Consider the following 22849-nt stretch of genomic DNA (forward strand, 5'->3'; position numbering starts at 1 on the left):
CCTGGCCCTCTGCCTCCCTGTCAGCCTGTGGGCCTGTCAAGCAGAATGCTTCCAGCTTCTCAGGGTTTCCGTGGGAATGTGAGCAGGAGAGGGCTTTGAGCATTGAGGACAGGCAAAGTGGCGTTGTCCGCAGCGTTCTGGGCACCCTGCACTCCCGGAGCCGGGGATGCTGAAACAGCTTCCCGGCTCGCCGCCCCCGCCCCGTCCCCAGCACCCGCCCGCCCCCCCCCCGCCCCCGCCACTGCCACCGGATTCGAGCAAGCGGCTAAATGTTAGCAAATACTGTGTGTGGCGTGGGGGGCACAAGGTGGGAAAGGCGAGACGGCGCGCGGAGACCCCCCGCCCGGCGGCCCCCAGCAGAAAGGGCCGCGGGGGGCGGGGAGGGGGCGGCCGGGGTTCGCCGGAGCTCGCTCGCCTGGGCGCCTCCCAGGAAGGCGGGGAGGGGAGCGCCTGTTTACCCAGGAGGGCTGTGCTGATAGCACGTTCCTCGAGTTTACTTTGCTTTCCTTGAGTTTATTGTAAAGGGGTAAAGTTTTCGGATCTGTCACGTGACCCTGACAGGTCCTGCCTATGGCGCGGCAGACCACCCACGCCGAGGGCCATGGAACTGCTTAATAGAAACAGGCTTGTAATTGTGAGTCCGCGCTGCACTCCGCCGAAAGCCTCCGGCGGCCCAGCGCGCCGGGGTTTTTACACTTTCCGTTCCTTTTGTAAAGACGGAGGAGGAGGAGGAGGAGAAGACGAAGACGAAGACGAAGGAAAAGACGACCACAGGGAAGACAAAGAGACCCGCAGCGACAAGGCTAGGGAGAGACGAGGGCAGACGGGGAGAAGACGGAGGAGCGGAGGACCAGGACAGGGGGGCACGGGGGAAAAGGAATTGATGTGAAATCCAAGCCCAGCGTCCGCGCCATCGGCACCCGCGCTCCGGGCAGGGCTTGACGGCCCGCTATGGTGAGTGCAGCCGGCGCGGCCGCCGCCGCCACCTGGCCTTCGCGCGGCGTGCGCCCCGGGGCCGCGGGGTGGCGGGGCCGGGCGAGGAGCGCCGGGCCGGAGGGGCGGGCGGCGCGCCGGGGCCGCGGGGCTGGGTGGGCTGCGCCGCCGGGGCGCGGGAGCGCCGGCCCCGCTCTGCACGCTCGCTCGCGCGCTCCGGGCCCCCGCCCCCCGAGGCCGGCCCCGCGGGGCCGAGAGGGGGCTGGCTGCGGCGGGCCGGCCGCGGAACGGCTCCGGGAGGAATTCTCACGGAGGGGGTCGCCTGGGATCCCATTTTCACGCTTGAAAGGGTCGCCACCTTGGCTTCCGCTCCTCAGCCTGGTGGTGGCTACTGCCTCGCCGGTGGCGGCGGAGCTGGGATGGAAGGGCTGGTGCGGAGAGTGACAGCGCCGGGGGGAGGGTGCGGGCTGGGAGCGCGCGCAGCGGAGCGAGCTCTCTCGGCTCGGTGGAGCTCGGGGAGACCTGCCGGAGGGCAGGGGCGCACGCTCTCGCCCCCACCCCCGGCGCTCTCGGCACCCGGCCCGGACGCCTGGGTGAGTGAGACACCCAGGGCTAGGAGAGGAGCACCTCGCCCAAACTCGGAGCTCGAACATCTCCCTGCCCGCCGCCATTGGTGGGAAAAAGGGCCAGAGGGGCTTTTCCGAGTTCAGGAAGGGGCCACCGCTAGGAGAAAGGTATGTGTTGACTCTTGCGCCCACGGGATCGGGCGTTCTGGTGCCTGCCACCCATTAAAGAGGTGGGCGGCCAGCCCAGTGCTGAGAGGGTTGAGTGTGGCCTCAGGGGAGGCCTGAGGTGGGCCAGACTGATTCAAACCCTTTAGACCCAGTGCCCACACTGGGCCCACGGGACCTCCAGGGACTGTACCTCTGGGGGTGACATATGCTGTGTCTCCAGGTTTAAAGTTCCTGTTAAAAATGACTCCTACTGTGTCGATGAGCAATAAGTCCAGAGTTTTCAGATCTCAATTGCCCTCACATAAGAAGAACCATATGGATTGTTGTCTATGGAAGACATCCAGAGACCTGTTTTCCTAGACCTGGGAGAGAAGACAATCCTTTTCCCTTTTTATCCTTCCTTCCTCCCTGAGGAGGGGAAATACATAAATAATAAGGACCCACAGTGGGTGGCTCTAAATATTTAATAAATGGATAACTGAGGTCTTGAACTGCTACAATAGTCTTTTTTCAGCATTCTGTGTATGTTCGATTTTTTTCTTTTTTTTTTTGGCTACAATAGTTCAACATGCAATTAATTGCCTCCACAAAGGAAGACAATGCTTTTTTAACATCCTTTGTTACTATAACCTATTATTCCTGGGTGGTACCTCAGGATAAATTGTGGCCTCAGGTGCTTTGTGGACCCATGTTGTAAAACAAGGGGCTTTCAATTGTGAGTTTGTGTGTGTTCTAGTTGTCAACCCAGCTTCCTCTCACAAGGCTGTAAAATGCCTTTGAGTCCAAGATCTTTTTATGTTAAAATGTTGAATCAAGGTAGACACCAATAGGCCCATTCTCAATTTGGAGTATTAGCTTCATTTCAAACTCATTGTGAGAAGTGTATCTAATTTCTGATTATAATCTAGTCATAATCTAACAAGCTCTTTGAATAGGAGTCAGCACCATTTTGAATTATTCTGTGGAAAAAAAAGACTTTTTACAAATTGTTTTCAACTTTCTACAGATAGAAAATCTGAGGCGGCAAATCAATATAGATTAAAATATCTGTCTTCCTGTTTTTATCCTCATTTCTCTCTCTCTCTCTCTCACACACACACACCTTTTATTTTCTCCCGCCTCTGCCACAGTGTATAAAGCCCTATTGAGACATGTAGGCGTGATGTGTAAACCGGATTAGCAGTATGAAAGAAAGACACACAATAAGCTGGAATTGTTTTACTTCCCTTTCATTTCTCATGCCTATATCTCTAATAAATTTGTTGCTCCAGCAGTGGGTCAAAGGGATCATGTTGCTCAGCTGCTTTTTCATGCAGGACCCAATGGCAAAGATCACTGAAATGAATGGTGTGCCTTCTGCCAGATGTAAAACTTGATGTAGAGATATTAGATGGGGAGATAGAGATGAGGCCAGAGAGAGACGGAGGAAAAAAAGGTTCAAAGTCTGAGTGTTTCCAGAATACATTTCTATCCATTAAAGTAATGTGGCTAAGAAGACATTCAGAGAAGGGGGGAATCAATATAAGGGTCAATGCTATGTTTTCTTTCAAATTCATTGTAGGCTCTGAACATTTTCTCTGCAGTTGGTGACATTCCCAGCAAGAGAATACCAAGAGCTTTGGCACTGCATGGAATCGAATTCCCTTTTCAAGCTAGTATTTGAACCTGGGGAAATAAATGAGATTTCCAGGACCTTCTCAGGACATCTCCCTCTGCCACTCTTCCCTCCACCCCTTACACCCAAGCTCACTATAAGCTCAAAAATTGCCTGTGCTCCCGGGTTTGTGCTGTAGACCCCTCATTTACTCCTTTGTGGAATTGGGAGCAGCTTCCCATTAAAGGAGATCAGGGGTAATTAGCAGCATTATTTTGACAAGTTGACTAGAGCTGTTCCCTTTCCTCCAGTCCTGGGGAGGGGGGAAACGGGAGGAAACAGAAGGTGGAAGGGGAAAGGGAGGGGAGTCATGCTTAGGGCTTTTACATTCTGTGGCTGCTGAATCTTTTTTTCCTCTTCCTGAAACCTTTTAGACTCATTTTCTACCATCACCTTTTAAGTAAATACAAAAGCTGCCAACGAGAAAATAATAAGGCATTCTTAAGGAGCCAAGAAAATGTGGTGGATGGTGGCATACTGGCTTGAATTGACTCAAGACTCAACTCTTACCCAAGGTACCTGCTTTGAACTGCTCCGGTGCTGGCCCATCACTCACATCCTGTCCTCTGGGCTCCCCATCCATAAATAGAATTCTGCATTAAACCCTCAGTTCCTCTCCCTATCCCACCCAGGAAGACTGGGGGACTCAATGTAATGTTTGCAATTCATTGGATCTGTGGAAAAGAATATTAAACTCAGTAGGCAAAATTATGACATGGCCCAAGGGTCAAATTACTAGAAAACATTTACCCCTTTATTCATTGGTACTCTACAAAAATTAGCTAAATTACATTAAATTTTAAAGATCCTTGTAGTTGGATCTGAGAAACCTGTGAAAAGTTAAATCTCACTGTAGTTTCTCATTACCCCACCAAGTCCAGCCCCACAATTGCTTATCAATGGAATGTCCAAACACAAAGGGCAGATGTTTTATTTCAGCGTCATTTGGATAGTCGGATGCCATTTTCAAGATGTGCGTGGCATGGCCATGAATATTTGAAGTATTGGAGCAGAGAAGGGACAAGATGAGGGAATCGCATTTTAAGAGTTTAAGGAATCAGTTTTGAAAACTGCAGGCTCCAATGAAGTCTTAGATCATGATGGGGAAACCAAAATGACAACTGAGGCATTGAGATGAACTTGACTCAGAAAGGGAGAATGGAACACACAGCTGTTGCCCCAAGGAGGGCCAGCAAATCCTGCTAGTTGAAAGGCCCCAAGCTCTCACTAGTTTGGTAACTCTCAGGAGGGGAGCCACGCTGCAGAAAGGCCATTAAAGGAACTGTCTTCTCAGCAGACACCTTTGCAGGCCTGGCTCCTCCAGCCAGCCTCATTTCAGGTCTGGAGAATCCTTGTGGTTAGTTGAAGTTAACAAACCCGGTGTGGCGCAGCGGTCCCCTGCACAGGGCATGCATATTAAAGCCGACAATGCTTACAAATGTAAATAAGGGCAGATTGATTAGGAACAACATTATCGCTGGGAATGTCGCACTCGCATGCATCAGCAATGAGGCAAATTGGGGGCAGCCTCACCCCTGACCACCCAAGTCGAGCAGGCTTTTACACTGGCTCCTCTTCCCTTTCTTAAAACGTTACAGAAACAAGGCCAATTAGATCCTCAAAGTAATTCATCTCTGTGTATGAAAAAAGCAGACCACAGGGGAAGCCGGGGGTGGGGGGTGGGGAGATTAAGATAGCGCTTGTTAGAGCCCAGGCTGGCGATTGCGTCCTGGAACCGATGGGTAGAATTTACAGGCCGGGACCATTGTCTGAGATGCTGAAAAGTTAACCTATCAAACAGCGGGTGAGGGGGCTCAGGGCTCTGAAAACCCCGGAGATCAGTGTTCAAAACGTTTAGGAATTAAGTCAAACCAAGGGAAATGAGCCCGAGTGGAAGAGGCTTTGCCGTTGAAATGGTGCACATGTGGCAGCAGCCGGACAAGAAGACGTGCAGCTGCGTGCAGTCATAGGGAACCATTATGTGTACATAGCCTATAATTTCATTTTAGAATTCCATAAGCCAACTAGCTATACTGAAATTGCTATAAATAAAAGATTGGGAGGAAAAAAGTAATATTTAGGTCTAAAACATTGTAAAGAAATTTGAAAAGACAAACATAGCAACCTGTCTATTGCCACATGGTTATCTCGTCATAAAGCACCCCTCAGATATAAAAAGACATGTAAAACGAGGGGTGCCACTCCCAAGTCTTTAAAAAGTAATTTCCAGCGGCAAGCACGAAATGGTTTGGCCTGAAACGTCTGCAGAACCATTCAGTAAGAGAAGCTGGAATAATAAGTCACCTATCCTGCTTTATGATATTTATCAAACATAATAAAGATCAGGATATAAAGGCTCAAAGATTAAACTTGGTGTGTGTAGAGCCCAATCTTCCTGCGATATTGTTTATTAATGTAGTGTCATTTTAATTGCACGTTGCTTGTCTTCCCTTCTGGATTTTAGCAGCCCTTCCCAGAGCTGCGACAAAATCACGTGCTTCTTCGGAGTTTTGAGTTTTGAATTTCCGCGCTGGCCGGGTCCTCGGGTCCTCCTCCAGATCTCGTGAACATCCCCAGACACATCTACTCTCTTTGTCTCTCTTTATTCTACAGGATACCCTACTCCACCCGGGGTACCGCACACGTTTTGCCGGCTCGGGACTCAGGGGACAGGGCCTCCCAGTGAAACCAGGAAGGAGAAAAAGCTAGGGGAAGGTGGCGACGCTGGGTAGGGAGGAGAAAGATCCGGGAGGAGGAGAAAGAGGAAGGGGAAAGGAAACGGGAGAGGGAAAGAAGGGGGGAGGGAGGGGGAAACCGCCGGAGAGGAAGGAAGAGGGCGGGGAGGGCTGGCCGACAGGCCCCCCGCGGGAGCCGCGTGGGCCGCCCGGGTGGCCAGCGCGCCCCGCTGCAGTTCCTTTCGGGCCGGGGCCGCAGACGCCGAGCCGCTGAATGGGAAGGGACCCCGTGCGCTCAGCCATTGGTCGGCCGCGGGGAGGCCGCGCAGGCATTGGGCAACGTAAGGGGGCCGGACCGCCTTCAGGAATGTGCTACGGCGCGTCCGGCACGTCCGTCCGCGCCGGCGGAGCGCGCGACTCGCCTCGGCTCCCGGGAGGCCTCGCTGGAGACGCGGAGCCGGCCCGGCGCGAGGCGAGCGCACGGGCTTCCATACCTGCTCTGCCCGGGCCGCGCGGGCGCGGGGAGTCCGGAGCTCCGGCGCGCGCGCGCACAGGCCTCCCAGCCGCCGAGCGCGCGCCGGCCCAGCCCTGAGTCACGTGGCCGCGCGGGCCCCGCCTTCTCCCCGGCTCCTCCCCCATTCCCTCCATCTGGGTTTCTTTCTTTCCTTTCTTTCTTCTTTTTTTTTCAATGAACACACACCGTGTGCATCTTAAAGCCACACTGCCCCATTTCACGGCTTCAGTCGGCTTCTTGCTGCCGCGGTCCTTCTGCAGTTCAACCTCGTTTTTAAAAGAGAAAAAAAGGGGGAAAACAAATACTAAAACAAGGCAGAGTCGAGTGTTTGTGGGTCTGGTCCCTATCTCAGGGAGGAACTTATTAACTTGCAAACATAAGAAAAATAAATTCCACTCTCCAAAAAAAATTATTTTTAAATAAGAAGCGGAGGTGTGTAGGCAGTTTAATTTGTCTCTGGCCCCAGGATCCACCTCAGAGGGTCGCGTGTTTTCTTCCCCAATGGGAAACGAATCCCCGGGATTTCTCGGTGACACTGGCTGCAGTGTCCGGACCAGTCCTTGCAATCAGCGCACAATTTGTTTCGAATGAATCCAACATCAAAGCCTTTATTCTCTTCTACGTCACGCTATTATTAAATATAAGAGCATGCGTACCAGTTTTGGGGGAAAAAGGTTTAAAACAGACTTTAAATAAACAAGGACATGTGGGTAATAATAAAGGGGGGTTCCAAATGAACCCAAAATAGTCAGGAAAACTCTCTTTCTCAAGGAAACAGTTCCGTTTCTCCGAGTTGTTAAAAGGATTCTGTTGTTTGTCTTTTACATATGTCACATTAAAGATTCAAATCAAAACGCCTCTGCCTCCACGAGACTGCTTCGGTGTCTGGATTCCACGTTTATAAAACACTCCTTCAAACCAGGACTGTGCTGCTGTGGGTTTGGGGGCGGGGGGAGAGGGAACGGATTTTAAGAAAGGGTAGCTTTTCCCAAAGTCCTTACTTTCCTCTTTAACTTTCCATTTTGTTTATCTTAATGCGAGGCGTTGTTCCCTGCGAGAGCCTAAGTCTTCTCTTCAGTTATAAAAGAAAAGAAAGGAGGAAAAAAAAATCTGGCACACACTGGCGCGCTATCCACCACCCTGTCATTATTGGTGCAGGCCTGGGAATTCAAGCCGGACCTCCCAGTATTTGCTGCAGCATGAGGCCAAGGTGCCTCTGAAAGGGTTTTCTTTGAGGAATTTCAGAAATTGTTTAAGCGCTTAAAAAAATATTACATTTTCCCCCCGTGTCTATCGCGAGGCAAATGCTCGTGCGTGTTTGTGTGTGATTGTGTGTGTCTGTGTAAGACGCAAAAAGCGTCCTACAAAAAGAACTGTTGAAAAGAAAAGGAATAAGAAGCGGGGGGGCGGGGGGGGGAGCATTCCTTAATGGAAGTATTGCATGTGAGAAGGTTGGCGCTTTCGGAGGCTCCCCCCGAAGCCGGGGATGCACACACTGGGGTTGCCTACCTGGGTGGTCTCTCTACTTTGGTGAGCTGTTGCTAAGCAGCTAATAATAGTCATGTTTGCTGAGTAATTTCTGCCCTCCGCGAGCCAATCGCGTCGCAGAAACCCAAGCCATCTGACAGCCCTGGGGGCGGGAGCTCCAGCCTTTTTCTCTTTCGCTCGCTCTCTCCCCTTCCACCCCCTCCCCTCCTCCTCCTCTTTCTCCAAATGGAGAGAGTTCTTTTTTTTCTTCTTCCATCTCATCTATTGAATCAAGGAGCTGCTGCGGCCGCTGCCCGCTGCACACACACACAGCGGAGTGCCCAGGTCCCGGGAGCGAGAGAAGCGCGCTGCACGGGGGCAGAATGGTCCAGCGGGTCGGCGAGGAGCACAAGAAAGCAGAGTCCGGGACCGAGCAGCCACCGAGAACCCAGCAGCCAGAGCCCGAGCAGCCCGAGCAGCAGCTTCAGGAGCCGCCACCGCCAGCAGCAGCCGCCGCGGCAGCAGCGGCGGCGGCGGCGGCTGCCCCAGCCCGGCAGCGCTGAGACCCGCCGGGCATTCACGGACCCCGCGGCGGCGGCTCTGCGCTTGCCCTCCGCGGCCGCTCGGGCGACCCGGGAGGCGCCGAGGGAACCAGCGAGGCCGGCGGGAGCGGCGGGGATTTGCTGGCGCTTTCTGCAGTGAAGGGGTCGCGGCGCGGGGCGGGGGGCGGGTAGGGGGAGTTGGGGACCGCGAGGATTGCCGCGCGAGCGCCCGAAAGACAGGCTGGCTCCGCGCGCCGGCTCTTGCCTTCCGGAGAACTGAATGTGGGCAGCGGCGGCCGCAGAGACCTCGGGACCCCCGCGCAATGTGGCAATGGAAGGCGCAGGGTCTGACTCCCCGGCAGCGGCCGCGGCCGAAGCGGCAGCAGCGCCCGCCGTGTGAGCAGCAGCAGCAGCAGCAGCAGCGGCGGCGGCGGCGGCAGGTCTGTCAACCGGAGCCCCAGCCCCAACAGCCGGCAGCCAGCAGCGTCCTCTCGAGCCGAGCGCCCGGGCGCGCCGGGCGCCCGCAGCGGCTGCAGCAGCGTGCCTGGCCGCCCGGGAAGCCTCGGTTCCCGCGGCGGCGGCGGCGGCGGCAACATGGCCTCGGCTGGTAACGCCGCCGAGCCTCAGGATCGCGGCGGCGGCGGCAGCTGCAGCGGGGCCCCGGGCCGGCCGGCCGGCGGCGGGAGGCGCAGACGGACCGGGGGGCTGCGCCGCAACGCCGCGCTGGACCGGGACTATCTGCACCGGCCCAGCTACTGCGACGCCGCCTTCGCTCTGGAGCAGATTTCCAAGGTGCATTTCAGACTCTCCTCTCCTCCCACTCTCTCTTCCCTCCTCTTCCTCTTTGGGATCGCCCCCGCCACACACACACACGCACGCACGCACGCACTCACACACACACCTCTCCAGGAAAAGCAGCAGACAAGTGGGGATAGAAAAATTCAAACCCTCCCTCCGGTCCTGGAAGGAAAGGACTGTCTGAGGTCCGCAGGGGGTGGAGTGTGTGTGTGTGTGTGTGTGTACACGCGCCGTCCCCGGCGTGCCTTTTCCGGAGCACTGGAAAGCGGTCCACAGTGGACCACCTCGAGGGCGGCCCGCAGCGCGGCACTGCCCGTGCCCCCTGCCCCGGAGCCCCCTCCTCCCGCGCCCCTGCCCCTATTTGCAGCCTACAACCCTGTAATGCTGCCACATTTCTTAACGTCTTGGAGGGGGAGGCGGAGTGGAGGGAGGCGGAGAGAGGATGGGGGGGAGGGAGCCGAAATAAAGGTGGTTTCCTCTTTTGGCAGCCAGTTTTGCTTTTGTTGAGCATGAAATCTCTGCTCCCTTAAAAATTATCCTCGGAAGAGGGCATTTCCCCTCTTCTTTCCCAGTTTTTGAGCCACCTCTTCTCAGTGCCTGGGGGAAAGGGAAAGTTGTAAACAAATTGCCACCTTAAATCCGCGGTGCGGGTCTGCGGAGCGGCCGGGTTCATTGTGTTTACGAGGCTCGCTGAAATGTGTGGAATCCGGGGAAGGCGAGCACCCAGACGGGGGCCCGCCGGGGCCGCGGCCAGCGCCGGGGAAACGCCGCCGCCGGGAGCAGCCAGCGCCTAGCCAGGACCCCCGCCTGCGCCGTCCTGGGCCCTTCCCCTGTGCAGTCGGCTGCTTTTTACGTTTAACCAGAAGGGAAGGGAGAGGAGGGAAAGATCCATGTGGCTGCCCTCTTCCGATCACAAATATTGTCGTAAGTTGCAGATGGCTGCCCCACTTCCTAATTCAGCTCACACAGTGTCTCCCAACGATATGGAAATGCGTCGCGAGTGAGCTCGGGCGGCCGCGCTCACCACGTGGATCCCCACTTACTACCACGCCGGGAGGGGGTCAGGATGAGGGAGCCCGGAATACATTGTTCCCGAAGCGCGCACGTCCTCCAGCCCCCGTCCCCGCCGGGGCACCCCGAGAAGGGGTGACGGATGGGGCAAGAGGACTTGGGAAGGGAGCCGTGGTTTGCCGCTTCTTAAATGTTGGTCTCCATCGCAGGGATTACGCAGCCCCTCCCTTCCCAGGTCGGGTGTGAATATTGCCTGTGTTGAGCGATTTCTCTCCTCTCTGCCTCGGCTTCCCTTTCCCCTTGTTCTTGCAGCCCCTCCGCCCAGCGTCCCCAAGTCACACTCGGGGATGCTGCGCAGGCCGCGCGTGGGTGCGCCCCTCCTGCAGCCGAGGTGCCGCTCCCACGCTGCAGCCCGACTTTGATTTACGACCGGGTCCCCCCCGTGCCGTTCGCCTCCTCTCGGGCCGGCCTGGGTTCCAGCCCGGAGGGCACCCCCACGGCTGTCGCGGGATTCGCGGGCGGGTGCGCGCGAGCGGGCGTGGGCGCGCGGGCCGCGACTCCCCGGCGCTCACTCCTCCCTTCTGCTTCGTCCTCAGGGGAAAGCTACTGGCCGGAAAGCGCCGCTGTGGCTGAGAGCGAAGTTTCAGAGACTCTTATTTAAACTGGGTTGTTACATTCAAAAAAACTGCGGCAAGTTCTTGGTTGTGGGCCTCCTCATATTTGGGGCCTTCGCTGTGGGATTAAAGGCAGCTAATCTCGAGACCAACGTGGAGGAGCTGTGGGTGGAAGGTAAGAGCGCCAGCGCCCGCCGCGGCGCCCTCGCGTCCCCACGCCGGGCCCCCTTCCCTTGCTTCCAACTGATAGAGATATTTGCAGCACACACCTAGAGCCTTTCTGCGGAGAGAGAGCCCCCCGCCCGCACCGGGGGGGACTGTTTATTGTTTGGGCGCCTGGCCGGGAGCCAGGCCCGGCCGACAAAGGCCGCGCTGTAATCGCTCGGGCGCTGCGCCGGGCTAGGTGTCGTGGGCGAGCGCGCGCGGGCGGCGGGGCGCGGGCCTCCCGGGACGGACCCCTCTGCACGGCCCGGGCCCCGGGGCCCGCCATCGCCGCCGCCGCCGCCGCCGCCGCGCCCCGAGACGCGGCCCGAGCAAGGCCTCCGTGCGCCTGGCTCGCGTCCTCGGCTTCCTTCCCTCCCCCACCCCCACCCACCGCGTCCAAAGAGAAAGGAGGGGGCGAGGAAGGCCACCCCTCGGCTGGAGGGAGTGTGAGCGCCCCCGGCGGCCGGCCGCCGCGCTGGGGAGGCGGGGGCGGGCGCGGCGCGGGCTGCGGAGGCGGCGGCGTGTGTGGTCCTGCTTTTGGACAGCTTTCAACTCTGGGGGAAAAAACATTTGTCTCAAGGTACAAAAAAAAGGGGTGGGGGGAAGGGTGGAAAAAAAACAGTAAAGCACAGACTGGAACGCATGTTTGCAAAGTAGATTAATGTTTCCTCGCGGGTGGGGACTTTTTAAAGGGAATTATTCTGGGGGAAGGCTGCGCTTTGCAGGCTGAGAGAAGAAATGTGTTTTAAGAACGGGGGTCTAGAAGGAGGGGCCACAGGATCTCTCCAAGGGGTTCTGCCACTCTTTCATCTACATTCCTCGATTTGGGGGTTCTTGAAGCCTTTTTTAAAAAGCAGTTGTAAATTTGAAATAGACACCCCCCCTCCCGAGACATTTTACGTTCTTTTGGTGATAGTTTTTTGTTTTGGGGGGGTTTTGTTCGGTTGGTTCTTTTTTCTGTTGGTGGTTTTCTCGTTTTGGAAAGTAACAGTCTTGCTATTTGGAAACATTTTAACCCCTAAACACTGCCTTGGACATCTCTCAGAGTGGAATGGGGGGGGGATTGAGGCAATTATGAAGATATTCCAAACCAGGATATCTGGAGCATTCCTAGTGAAAGCCACCTAAGACAAAATTTGGGGGTCTAAAAGTTAAATACATAATTGCGACGGTGCTCCCTCTCAGAATGCTATTGGAAAACTAACCTTGGAGAATATTCCATTAATTTTCCCTTGTTTGTGAAGATTCAGCTTTCAGTGTTTTGCAAGCAAACGGCGGAGTCTTCAGTTGAGAAGTGACAATTAAACTACTAGTCCAAGTAATTAAGACTAGAAAACATTCCTGCCTTAAGTAGCTTGGAAATTAATACAAAAGTGTTCTTCGGATTGAATCCATGGGGTCATTTACCTCAGTTCAGCACTTCAGAGTCATTGGTAAATAAAAGAAGGGTTTTATTGAGCACCTGTGATGTCCTAGCAGAAAGTGTCCTGAGTACTTATAATGTCCCTAGCACTGTGCTGGGCACAGTAAGGGACACTGTGGTATGTAATACACCCTCTGTGCACAAATTCATGCGCTTAAAGCTACCAGAGTTGAATGGACTAGAACTAAATTTGAGCTCATAGTTGAAGTGGGCTGTGATAGTTAAATGGACAAAAAGCCAAAGAAAGAAGTTTCCAGTGAGGTGGTGAGGCAAATTAGGGTGGCCTGGAGAGAGAGAGGAGGAAGGAGGGAGTTCTAGGCAGGAGCTCAGAAAGCAGGTTAAGCAAAGGCTGAAGCTGAGTGGACAGATGGCCGTGGGAGGCCCTCAGGGCCGCCGGCAGAGCCTGCGGTAGCTTGGGTGGGCCCTGGCCAGCAGGCCCGTAGTTTGGAAATGATATGATTGGCTAGACTCCGGGGGGGGGGGTGGGGCTGCCGTAGGTTCTGAGACAGAGCGAGGGATGAGCAGAGGGGGCTCCCAGCTCTGTCCACATGTTCACTTTCCTCCACTTGGGCCAACAAATTTGTTGGGTGTTGATGATGATGATGGTGAAAGATAATTTTTTGTTGTTTTGAGCAAGAATTTTCAGTAGACCTTTAATAAGTTTAAAGAGAAGTAATGTGACTTATTTTCTTAACATTGTATGTTTTTAGAATCAACTCTGTTTCTGCATTACACAACTCATTTCAAGCCCTGGAAGGAGGAAGAACATGCTTAGTAGCAGTCTCACGGGGCTGCAGCTTAGAGAGAGTGCCCGGGCGTGACACACCTGAGATGAGACTCATGCTGCCTACTTGTGGCCTCTGAGCTATTTTCCCATTTCTGTTTTGTCAGTTTCAATGTGGCTCTTCTTCTTCTGGTTCTTCGGCCAAATATTATTTAGTCAATACTATCGCTTGTTGGACAACTACCATTATGATTTATTATATATTACCACATGCCTTACAACTCAATAAAGAGGCTATTATCTTCATTTTTATAACATGATAGCTTATGTAATATTTTTGTATATGGTAACTGAACTATTGTCTTATATTACACTTGAGAACTATGGATCCTCTGTGTCTCCATGCCTACTTTGCCTATTAGTGACTAAGTCAACTTGATCTCCCGTTGCCTCGACCTTGGTTTGTCATTCATTCGTCCATGCATTCATTGTGTGCTGTATTCTTCCCCTGTAGAAGAAGCAGCAGTTTCATAAATGCAAGTAAACCCAACCAAGGAGGCCTCCGCACCGTTTTGTAATTTTAGTTTAAATTCGAAGTAGAAGTAGTGATGAGGAGATCTTGTTTATGATACAGTGAGCCTAGTGCGCATGTCGGCAGTGAGGAGTGCCAGCATTTGCTTCCAGGAGTGAGAATCCCCTACTCGCCTAGACTGTAGGACAGTAAAGTAAGTAGCAATTTGGAATTTAGGTTACTTTTCCCTTTAATCTCGTAGATAAATTCCTCATCATTATCAGCCGAGAAGTCTGTGAGGTGGTGTTTTCTTAATAGGGACTGTAAATGTTCCGGGCCTGAGCAAGGGGGCCTGCTGCTCTGAATAAACCAAATGAGTGGAGGTCACATATTTCCCAAGTAAAACAGCAACAGAGGAGAGGAGAGCGTGAGATTGTAAGGGAAGAGGAATGCTGAGGGACAGTTTGGAAAAATGCTATTTCTCCTGTGGTTTAGAAAATGACATATGTACGTACACACACACATATATTTGGAGATGTATATCTCCACTGCCTTTGTATTTGTGTGTATGCGTAGACTTTGTTCGTGTTTTCTCATCTGCCAAAATAATGTTATCTTTTTCAATAGCCAGCAAATTAACGGGATTCACTGGCTAGGCTGTATCTTTGGTTTGACTTTTGTGCTTTGTTTAACATGCTGGGGAAATGAGGCTTTATAAAGACCTTTTGAATATGTTGGCCCATCTAAGACCAATGTAATCTCAATAAGGAAGATTCTCTCTTGTGTATTTATGGCATCAGTGATAAGAATTCTTTGATTCTGTTGTTAAAATGTTCAGACAGTGATTGCTTTTTAAGAAACTGTCAATATACATTAGATGCTAGCTTGGCTCTTAGAGCTACAGCATTTGCAAGTCACAAATGTCAAATGTAGCTCCCTTGTGGATGCAGTCATGACATCTGGGGAAGGAATATGTGGAATGATGTAGTGGGCCTCTGCTGTTACTGAAACACATACAGCGGCAGCAGCAAGGTCAGGGAGAGACTAATTGTTGTTTACAAATAAACATATTCACTCAGTGCGTGTTCTCAGTGCCTTCTCTGTGCCAGGTACCACACAGTGTTCCAGAGAGAGGGTGAAAGGCCACAGTCCCTGCCCTCAGGAGACCACCACCCGGCAGACACACAGACCACTAGCAGGATGGCAAAATGGCAGGGACATCTTCCAGGACAGCCCTGAGGGAGGGGCCTGAGCCGGGCACCGGGGCTGGAGAGGTGGGGGTCGTGGGGCATTCCAGGCTGAAGGAACAGCATGGGCACAGGCTCAGAGGACAGGGTGTGGCCTCCAGGAGAACTCTCAGTGCTTGCTTTTGGTTGGGACATCAGGGTTGAGGTGGGAGCCTTGAGGCTGGGAAGATCCAGCTGCATGGCAGGAAGGTCTCCGATGTGTGCAGAGCATTTGGCTGGGGGGCTGCCAGCTCTTTCTATCAGGCGTTCCTTGCCTGTCTTATGATTTGCACTAGTGTCTTTGCCCTTTTTGCCTTTCCTGGTAGAGGGCTTCACCTGGCTCTCACCCTTCTGGGCACAGAAGGGACATGCTTTATTTTTAATCTTGCCCGTTTCTCTGTTGGCTTTTCCTTTCTGCTTAGCACTTTTATCCTCCTGTTTCCCTTAATATCTACCCCCTATTCCAACCCTCTCTCAAACACAAGTTCATTGTCACGATTGTCCACTGACGGAAGTTCATTTATCTCTTTGAGCTTTTTGTTTTTTTCTCAAAGCTTGCCAGCCCCTGGCCTCCTTTACTGCAAAGGGTAACAGCCTTGAAATGAATCCATATTGCCTTGTGTTTGGTTGTTAACGTCTCTGGAGGCCAGCATCAAGGGAGGAGGTCACAAGTTGTGACTTTGTTTTTTTTTTAAGAGAGAAAAAGAATTTTTTAAAAAATGGCTGCTTGATGTTTGTAAGTGCTCTCAAATTTGTGCCTTGCTAGCTATTATGCCTTCAGTGCTCTTGGCTTGAATTCGGGCAGTTGAATCAGGAGATGATTGAGCCTCACCCCCACTTCCGTTTAGTGCAGGGTTTCTCACTGTTGACATTTGGGACTGGATAATTCTCTGTTGTTGGGGACTGTCCTGTGCATTGAAGGATGTTTAGCAGCATCCCTGGCCTCTACCCACTAGATGCCAGTAGCACCCTCTCAGTTGTGACAATCAAAATGTTTCTAGTCATTGCCAAAGGTGGGGGGCGGGGGGCGGGGAGGGGCGGATGCTCAAAATCACCCCAAGTGAGAAGCACTGGTTTAGATGATAGACTCCAGTAGGAAGACCCGTGCTGTACAGGTGGAAGGCTTTTATGGTGATGCAGTTGTGGCTGCAAATGCATTGAGTGTTATTCTTTAAGGTAACTCTCCGCCCCATCCCCATATTTACTGACCCAGGTAACCATTTTTTTATGCTAATAATTTAAATTTTTAGTTTTTCTTAGAATTACATTAAATATCAAATAAAAGACATCATGACAAGTTGAGATGGGGAGAGAGGGTAAGGGCAGGCCATGGAAGAAAGAAAAAGCTTTATAGTCAAATGCTTTTTTTTTTCTTTCAGGTAACTTAATTTTGCAGATAGATGTTGTTGCATCTCAACCACAGTAGGCTGAAGGTTTTTTAGCATGAAGGTGACTTTGTAAAAAGCAATGAAAGACACCTCTGGACTTTGTTCATATTGAAATAGCAGCTCCTTTCGGAAGCCCGTGGAGCACATTAGCTCCTTGGTGGTCTGGTTCTCCAGATGTCCCTGTCTCTTCCCCAGGTGCCCTTATGCAGCAGAACCAAAGGGACAGCGAGGGGCTGAGGCATGTCAGCCAGAACTGGTATGGGGTCTACTTTTACTGCCCCTTTCCACAGTTATCAGCCAGTTTCTGCTCTCTGAGGCTGTCAGTTTCGGTGCATTTCACAAGGGACAGAGAGCCAGAATGAAATGCAGCTCCTTTCTGCTCCTTGGTCCCCTCTGTACTTGTAAGAATGAAGAATGTATTTATTAGATAGGTATTGATTAGAGTCCAACAGTGGGCACACACATCCAGGTGGAAGCACTTACGCTAATTCTTCATATCTGGAGAAAAGAGATTGAAAAATTAACACCCAATAATGATTGCTTTAAAAATAACAGATAGCCTCGGATGCCTTCTACCCCGGGCTGCTGACCCTGTGAATCCTCTGTGTCTCTGCTGCCTGCCAGTCTTGACCCTCCAACAAGCTGAGAAGCCAGGTTGGGTGATGGTGTGTTTCAGATACACGAGCCCTGCTCACAGGCTCCAGAAGATGACAGCTTCCAGATGTATGAGCCGCCAGGTCTGTTTGTTTGGAGTATGCGCCACAGCTGATGGCGAGATTAACGCTGGCTGGACAAGCGATGGGAGATTTGTCTGGTTTCCACAATGCCATGTTTATATTTCGTTGGGATTTCTCTTTCAAAGCTGACCTTCCGGTGACCTCCAGAGCTCTGTCCACTTGGACTGAGCTGTAACTTGTCCGCCCTCCTTCTCCTGTTGGGGGGTCACAATTCTGCAACAGAAGGGGCTGCTTTCGCAGCTTCCCCCTACTTCGTCCATGCCAGCTGTCCACCCAGATTTAGCCCCTGCAGAGTAGTCTGGTCTGTGGGGGTGGGGGTGGGGTATATGATTTAAACATTTTTTTTGGCTTCTAAAACAAATATGGAAATTAAAAAAAAATTATTTTAAAGGAGACCAGATTTAATAGAGGCCATTTTGCATAAATATAATGTTTTAACTTGGCACTATTTTGAAAAAAAAGTTGAGGGAATTCCTGCTATGTGAGACAGCCCTAAGTAATCGCCATACCCGTATGATTCTGTTATTTTATGCTGTCATCTCCTTTGCCCCTCACTGGTCCCCAGAACCTCTTCTCCATCCTCCTTCCTCCCTCCTCCCTCTGTCTCTTTGCTCATCCTCACCCCCTCCCCCCACCTCCCCCTCCCCTCCTTCCACCCACCTCCTCCTAAACTGCCCAAATCCTTTCCTCCCAGTGGATCTCTGGAGTTACTAGTGTGAAATCTGAAATGGTAGTAAATCTGGTTAATCACAGACTGACAGGAGGGAATTAGAAAATGTATTATTTCAAACCAGCTGTGGGAGATACTAGAGGCAGACCTGTCATTTGCATCCTTGGGGTTCTCATCTAGGTTCCAAGACCGTCCTCTTTGATAGGGTCTTGTCAGCAGAAGATGTGCTTTCCCTATGGAAGTTACTGGCGTTTTTATGGACTTCTGAGGTAACTGTAGAACCCATGGACAAGTGGAGTATGAAGCAAAGTTTGGGCCCCCGTGCTTAATGTGCTGTATGAGGTGTGGAAGAATTGGGCCCCACGGCGTTTCTGAGATGGTAAGCGAAACATAAACCAGGACATCCCAGCCCAGGCCCTACTTTAGGCTCTCCCTGGGTGGAACTCCCACCAAAGCCAAAAGGAACATGGAACTTGGATAGAGATGGAAGAGGACAGATTTCCTTATCCAAATTTTGGCCAACTCTGCAGCGTTAGCTGGCCCATGCAAAGGAGAGGCCGGGAGCAGGAGGCTTTGCTGCTGGCGCTTCAGAGGAGGCACGGGGATTTTCTCAGTGGGAACCTTCCTTGACTACACAGATATCGTCAGGGTCACCAAAATAGAAACAGTTTTGTTACTTGTTCTTTGCTTCCAAACTCTGAGTTTGAGTGCTTTATGATAATACTTACGAGATTCTTTTACTCTTAAATTGGGTTTGGAGTTGTTTTTTTCTTTGCATTGCAATCTTAGTTTTCCTACATGTATCTTCAGATTTGACAGAAGTAATTAGCCTTCCAAAACAGTAGAATGCTGCCACTGAGAAACTGGTGAACGGTTGTGAAGGTTTTTAGGAGTTTGGTTTGCGGAAAGGTACATGCTGTCTTCGATCCCCTGGCTGTTCCATTGTATTTGGTTTAGAGCATAGCTGGGATAACAGCGTTCGTGTGTTAGGGAAACTGCGTCATTGGTGGGCAGTCAGGTACCTGCTCAGGAACGACATATTTGTTGTCAGAGAGATTTATAATGTGGAGGAGGTGTAGGACCTTATTTCTAATTCAGAAACCCACGCGCAAGTTGGCCCAAATAGTCCACACTGCATGTGGGTCCCCAAATACCACTGACTGTGAAGGCGAGGCTAGTGAGAAGCAAGTCTCCATACAACAGCACAGGCTTTATTTATTATTGTTAGGACCAATGAGAAGAAACAGTGGACTTCCTCAAATTATCAACCAAGATAGTTTTCAGCTATTGATGAAACATGGACAGAAGTAAGCAAAAGGAGCTGGAAGTGGACTCTGTTAAGTTGATGTGCAAGATTTTTTTCCCCTTAAATTATTGCTTAAGGGCTTCTGGCCCCTAGCTCAGGAATCCTGCCCAAAAATGCCAGATGTATTACACAGTCAAGTACTGCAATGTAAACAGCGTTCTGTGCCATGAGGCAGGGTGGTCCATCTCCCATTTCAGAAGAGTGGGGAGCTGGAAAGGGCAGGAGAGGGGTAAGCCCTCTGCTCGCCAGTGAGCACAATCCTGGTCGGGTCGTTCGTGTTTTTGGCCGCACAGTCAAGATTTGGAACTACAGAAACCCAGATGAATTAATGCTTTGGACGGGCAAAGAAAAGCAACTTGAATTGGGATGCCAAAGAGAGCAAGATGTGGCTTGGATAATGTTGCTTCATTGGGTCAGAGAAGTTTATAAAATGTAGAACAGAAGGAGGGGGGAGCTGATAGGAAGAAAGCTATTGTCTTCATAGCAGCATCTGTGAGCATCACGCTTTTCTTCTGCTGTGAGCTAAATTGAAAGGTGAGCAAAGCAAGACAAGGACAGGCCAGCTTCCTTCCCCACCCCTCCTGTGTCTGGGAAAGCCTGCTGGGTTGGCACACCTTCTGTGTGTAAACCCAGGAGTTTTCACAAAGCTGCTCTGATGTTTTGTAGCACTGGGGGTAGCCCAAGAAATGTTGCAAAATAAATAGCATTCCAGTTTGCTCCCAGTTTCTAAATTTGAGCGAAGATTTAGTCTACTAATGATGATCATTGGAGGTGAGAAAGGAACTGGGCACTTGGGCCACCCCTCCAGTAGGACATGTTTCACAGTGCTGCGGGACCTTCTCTGTGCATTCAGATATACTAGCACCAAGCGTCCCTTAGACTGAGTCAATTCAGGGTTTTTAAAAATTAATATGAAGGTATTCTGTGAGTTAGGAGGAAATGGAGTTTTAGTTTGAATTTGGGGAATTGTTAAAACAACCTGCAATAATATTACCCCAACTTAAGAAATCCATTTTATAGAGAGATCCAAGAAAATTGCTTTAAGAAACAGTGATGATAAAAACAGGAATTTTGAGATTAAAGAAAATGTAGGCTTCTTGATGGTCTCTCTCCCTCCCCCACCACTTTTCTTTCTTTTTGAATTCTCTCATCTTCCCCACCCCCATCCCCTGATTTCCTTCGCTCCTTTAGTGGGGAAACCGGAAAACCTCACAAAATAGATGTAAATATCTCACAGTGTCATCTTAAACGAAAGGTTTCTAAGAGAGAAAGTGACAGAAGGATTTTCCCTACCTGCCTAAGAAATTATTTCTTTCCTCTTACCTGATTTTTCCCCCATGAGGTTTATACGTTGTTGCAATAATTAGAAAAATGATAAATATGATATCCTCATTTTAGTCCACACATGATCCAGAAAAAAAAACTTGCACACGTTTAATACCTTGCTTAATTGCAAACAAAGGCTGCAATTTGAGAGAATTGGGATTAGGGCTAAATATCTATTAACTGCTCTTTCTAGAGATTTGAGGAATAGGATGACCCTTTTTTTTTCCTTTTTTTTTTTTTTTAAATAGGCTACAGTTTCACATGGCTCCCAAAAGAAATCTCTCTCCCTTTTTGTTTCCCACACCAATTGATTTATCATTTTGCTTGCAAGCAGATCCAGAATGTTAGGGCAAGAACACACTCACTTTTTTCTCGTAACTTTTTTGTTGCGGACCGAAACCAGTTGACTTGAATAAATTTTTCTGAGGCCTGAATGTAGCCAGCAACGTGGAAAAATCTTGCCATTCAGGGCTGTCTGAATGTACATTTCAGCCACACAGTAAGCTGCATTGGTAGGCAGTGGACTGCTAAATACCACCATTTTTCGCAGCAGCGAGTTAGACAGGCGATTAGCATAATTAGCACTGAGCAGCTATACATATGGTAATGCTGAGTGTGTAAATGCCAGCTGCGGTGTAAAATTTATGTCAGGGGTCGGCAGGGCTGTGCGAAAGTATTGTGTTCCAGCTACAGGTCAGGGCCGCCAAAGCTTACCTCCTTTTCTCTTGTTGGTGAATACGCCAACAGAAGAGAAAGACAGAAATATAACAGATACGGCTTTGATGGAACAGCCCAGTTCTGTGCAAGAGGGACCATTCTGTAAGACACACACACGCACACTCATACACACTTACAGAAATCCCATTACTTTCTCTGCAAATTGTGTTTACTTCATGCAGGGTCCGCATGAGCAGCGGCCAGGATAGGGGGTTTGGGTGGGTGAACAGGCCAAATGATTTCCTAGGAGGAAAACTCAGTCACTGAACTTTTAGCAGGAGTTAAGAGTTGTGCTTCTGTTTTTCTCCCCATCCTCTTGCCCCCCCCCCATTCCTTCCACTACTCCTGCCCACATTGTTTTCCTTCAAATTAAAGGGGGAATCCCCGCTGGAGGGGATGGTGTTTTTCCTTTAGAAGAATGGGAATTAATCATGATGGAGGTGTTAGCACTGAACGTTATGTAAGGTTCCAGCAGTGCGACTCTTCCCTAACTGCTTGACTGGTTTTAGCGAAGGGCTAGAAGTTTCTTTGTGTGTTGTGGCAGCTGTGCTCATCATTCCATGTACTGCCACTGTCAGACCCATTAAGTTCTTTATAGATAAGAAAACAGTCACATACTCTCGTTGGAAAGGAGGACAGTCTTGAATGGCTCATGCCCTTAGAAATGCACAGTGGGGGAATTTATCGCTATGATGAGTGCATGCGTTTTGCACAGGAAGCATTTTTTCTGCCTTCCCCCCCTTTTTCAGTTGGTGGCTATAAGGAGTGGTTGGTGGTGACAGAATATAATTCACACCACGCTGACGTGGTGATGAAACTTCCTCATGGCACCAGGGGGTCCTTATGCACCGGCCCCTAATCCAGCTAATCCTGATGGCAACAAAATCATGAAAGTGGCCCCCAGTGACGGGCGTCTCCCCACACAGATGCAGAGGGAAGTTTCGGTGCGGGAGATAAATGGGGCCAGCGTGGTGTTCCACGGGGCCAGGGAGCCTGTGTGGGAAGGTGGAACTCGCCCATGCGTGCTGGAGTAGGAGGCCAGTGAAAAGAGGCCTGGGCTGGATAATGGCAAGAAGACCGTTGAGAGCAGAGGGGTGATGTCAGCCCACAGAAGCTGGGAGAAGGGAACTGGGGTTAATGTTATGCAACAGCCTGAACGCCGTGTAAGCACTTGGGTTTTGTTGTTGTGTAAGCACTTGGGTTTTGTTGTTGTTACTTAGTTTTCTGTTTTTATTTTTTTCATGAAGACTTTGGGAGGCCCTAACTAAGCACTCAGAACTTGATAAACAGCGTGCTCCGTTTGGTCCCTGAGTTCTGCTTCTTGGTCCAGCATTGCCTCTGAGCAAGCATGCTGCTCTGTGTCGACCCTCCCAGGCCCGCTCAGCTCCTGCGGGAGGTCAGGGCTTGGGTCTGCATCTGCTTGCTGGTAGTACTTGAGCATGCCAGGGAAATCACGTTAGGACCTGGGACAGTTCACCGCTGGGCACGTTCGCAATTAGGGATAGAGCAGAGCTCCACTCTGCTGCACCCTGCCAGAAGCCAGGCACATCCTTGGGCCTGCAGGCTGTGACTTTGCTTGGCCTGTCTCTGGTGGGGTTGACTGCAGCCCTCATTTGCCACAGCACCCAGTGACCAATGAAGAATGCCCTCCCAATGGACGCACTGTCGTCTTGGG

At 51.1% G+C, this 22849-nt stretch overlaps 1 protein-coding gene across 5 annotated transcripts in view; it reads left to right on the plus strand.

Moving 5' to 3' along the window:
* Positions 1-392: 392 nt before the first annotated feature.
* PTCH1 (patched 1) overlaps positions 393-22849 on the plus strand; it is a 69865-nt gene continuing 47408 nt past the window's right edge. For 2 of the 5 annotated variants that reach the window (XM_070589913.1, XM_070589914.1), the window contains exons 1-2: positions 9113-9311; positions 10925-11117. In XM_070589913.1, the coding sequence (XP_070446014.1) occupies positions 9114-9311; positions 10925-11117 (391 nt within the window). In that variant the 5' untranslated portion in view covers position 9113. Of the gene's footprint in view, positions 955-9112; positions 9312-9794; positions 10242-10924; positions 11118-22849 lie in introns of those variants that run through there. The other 3 variants (XM_070589915.1, XM_070589916.1, XM_070589917.1) reach the window with 3 other exon arrangements.

This window comes from Equus przewalskii, chromosome 22, assembly GCF_037783145.1.
Source record: "Equus przewalskii isolate Varuska chromosome 22, EquPr2, whole genome shotgun sequence".
Taxonomy (NCBI): Eukaryota; Metazoa; Chordata; class Mammalia; order Perissodactyla; family Equidae; genus Equus; species Equus przewalskii.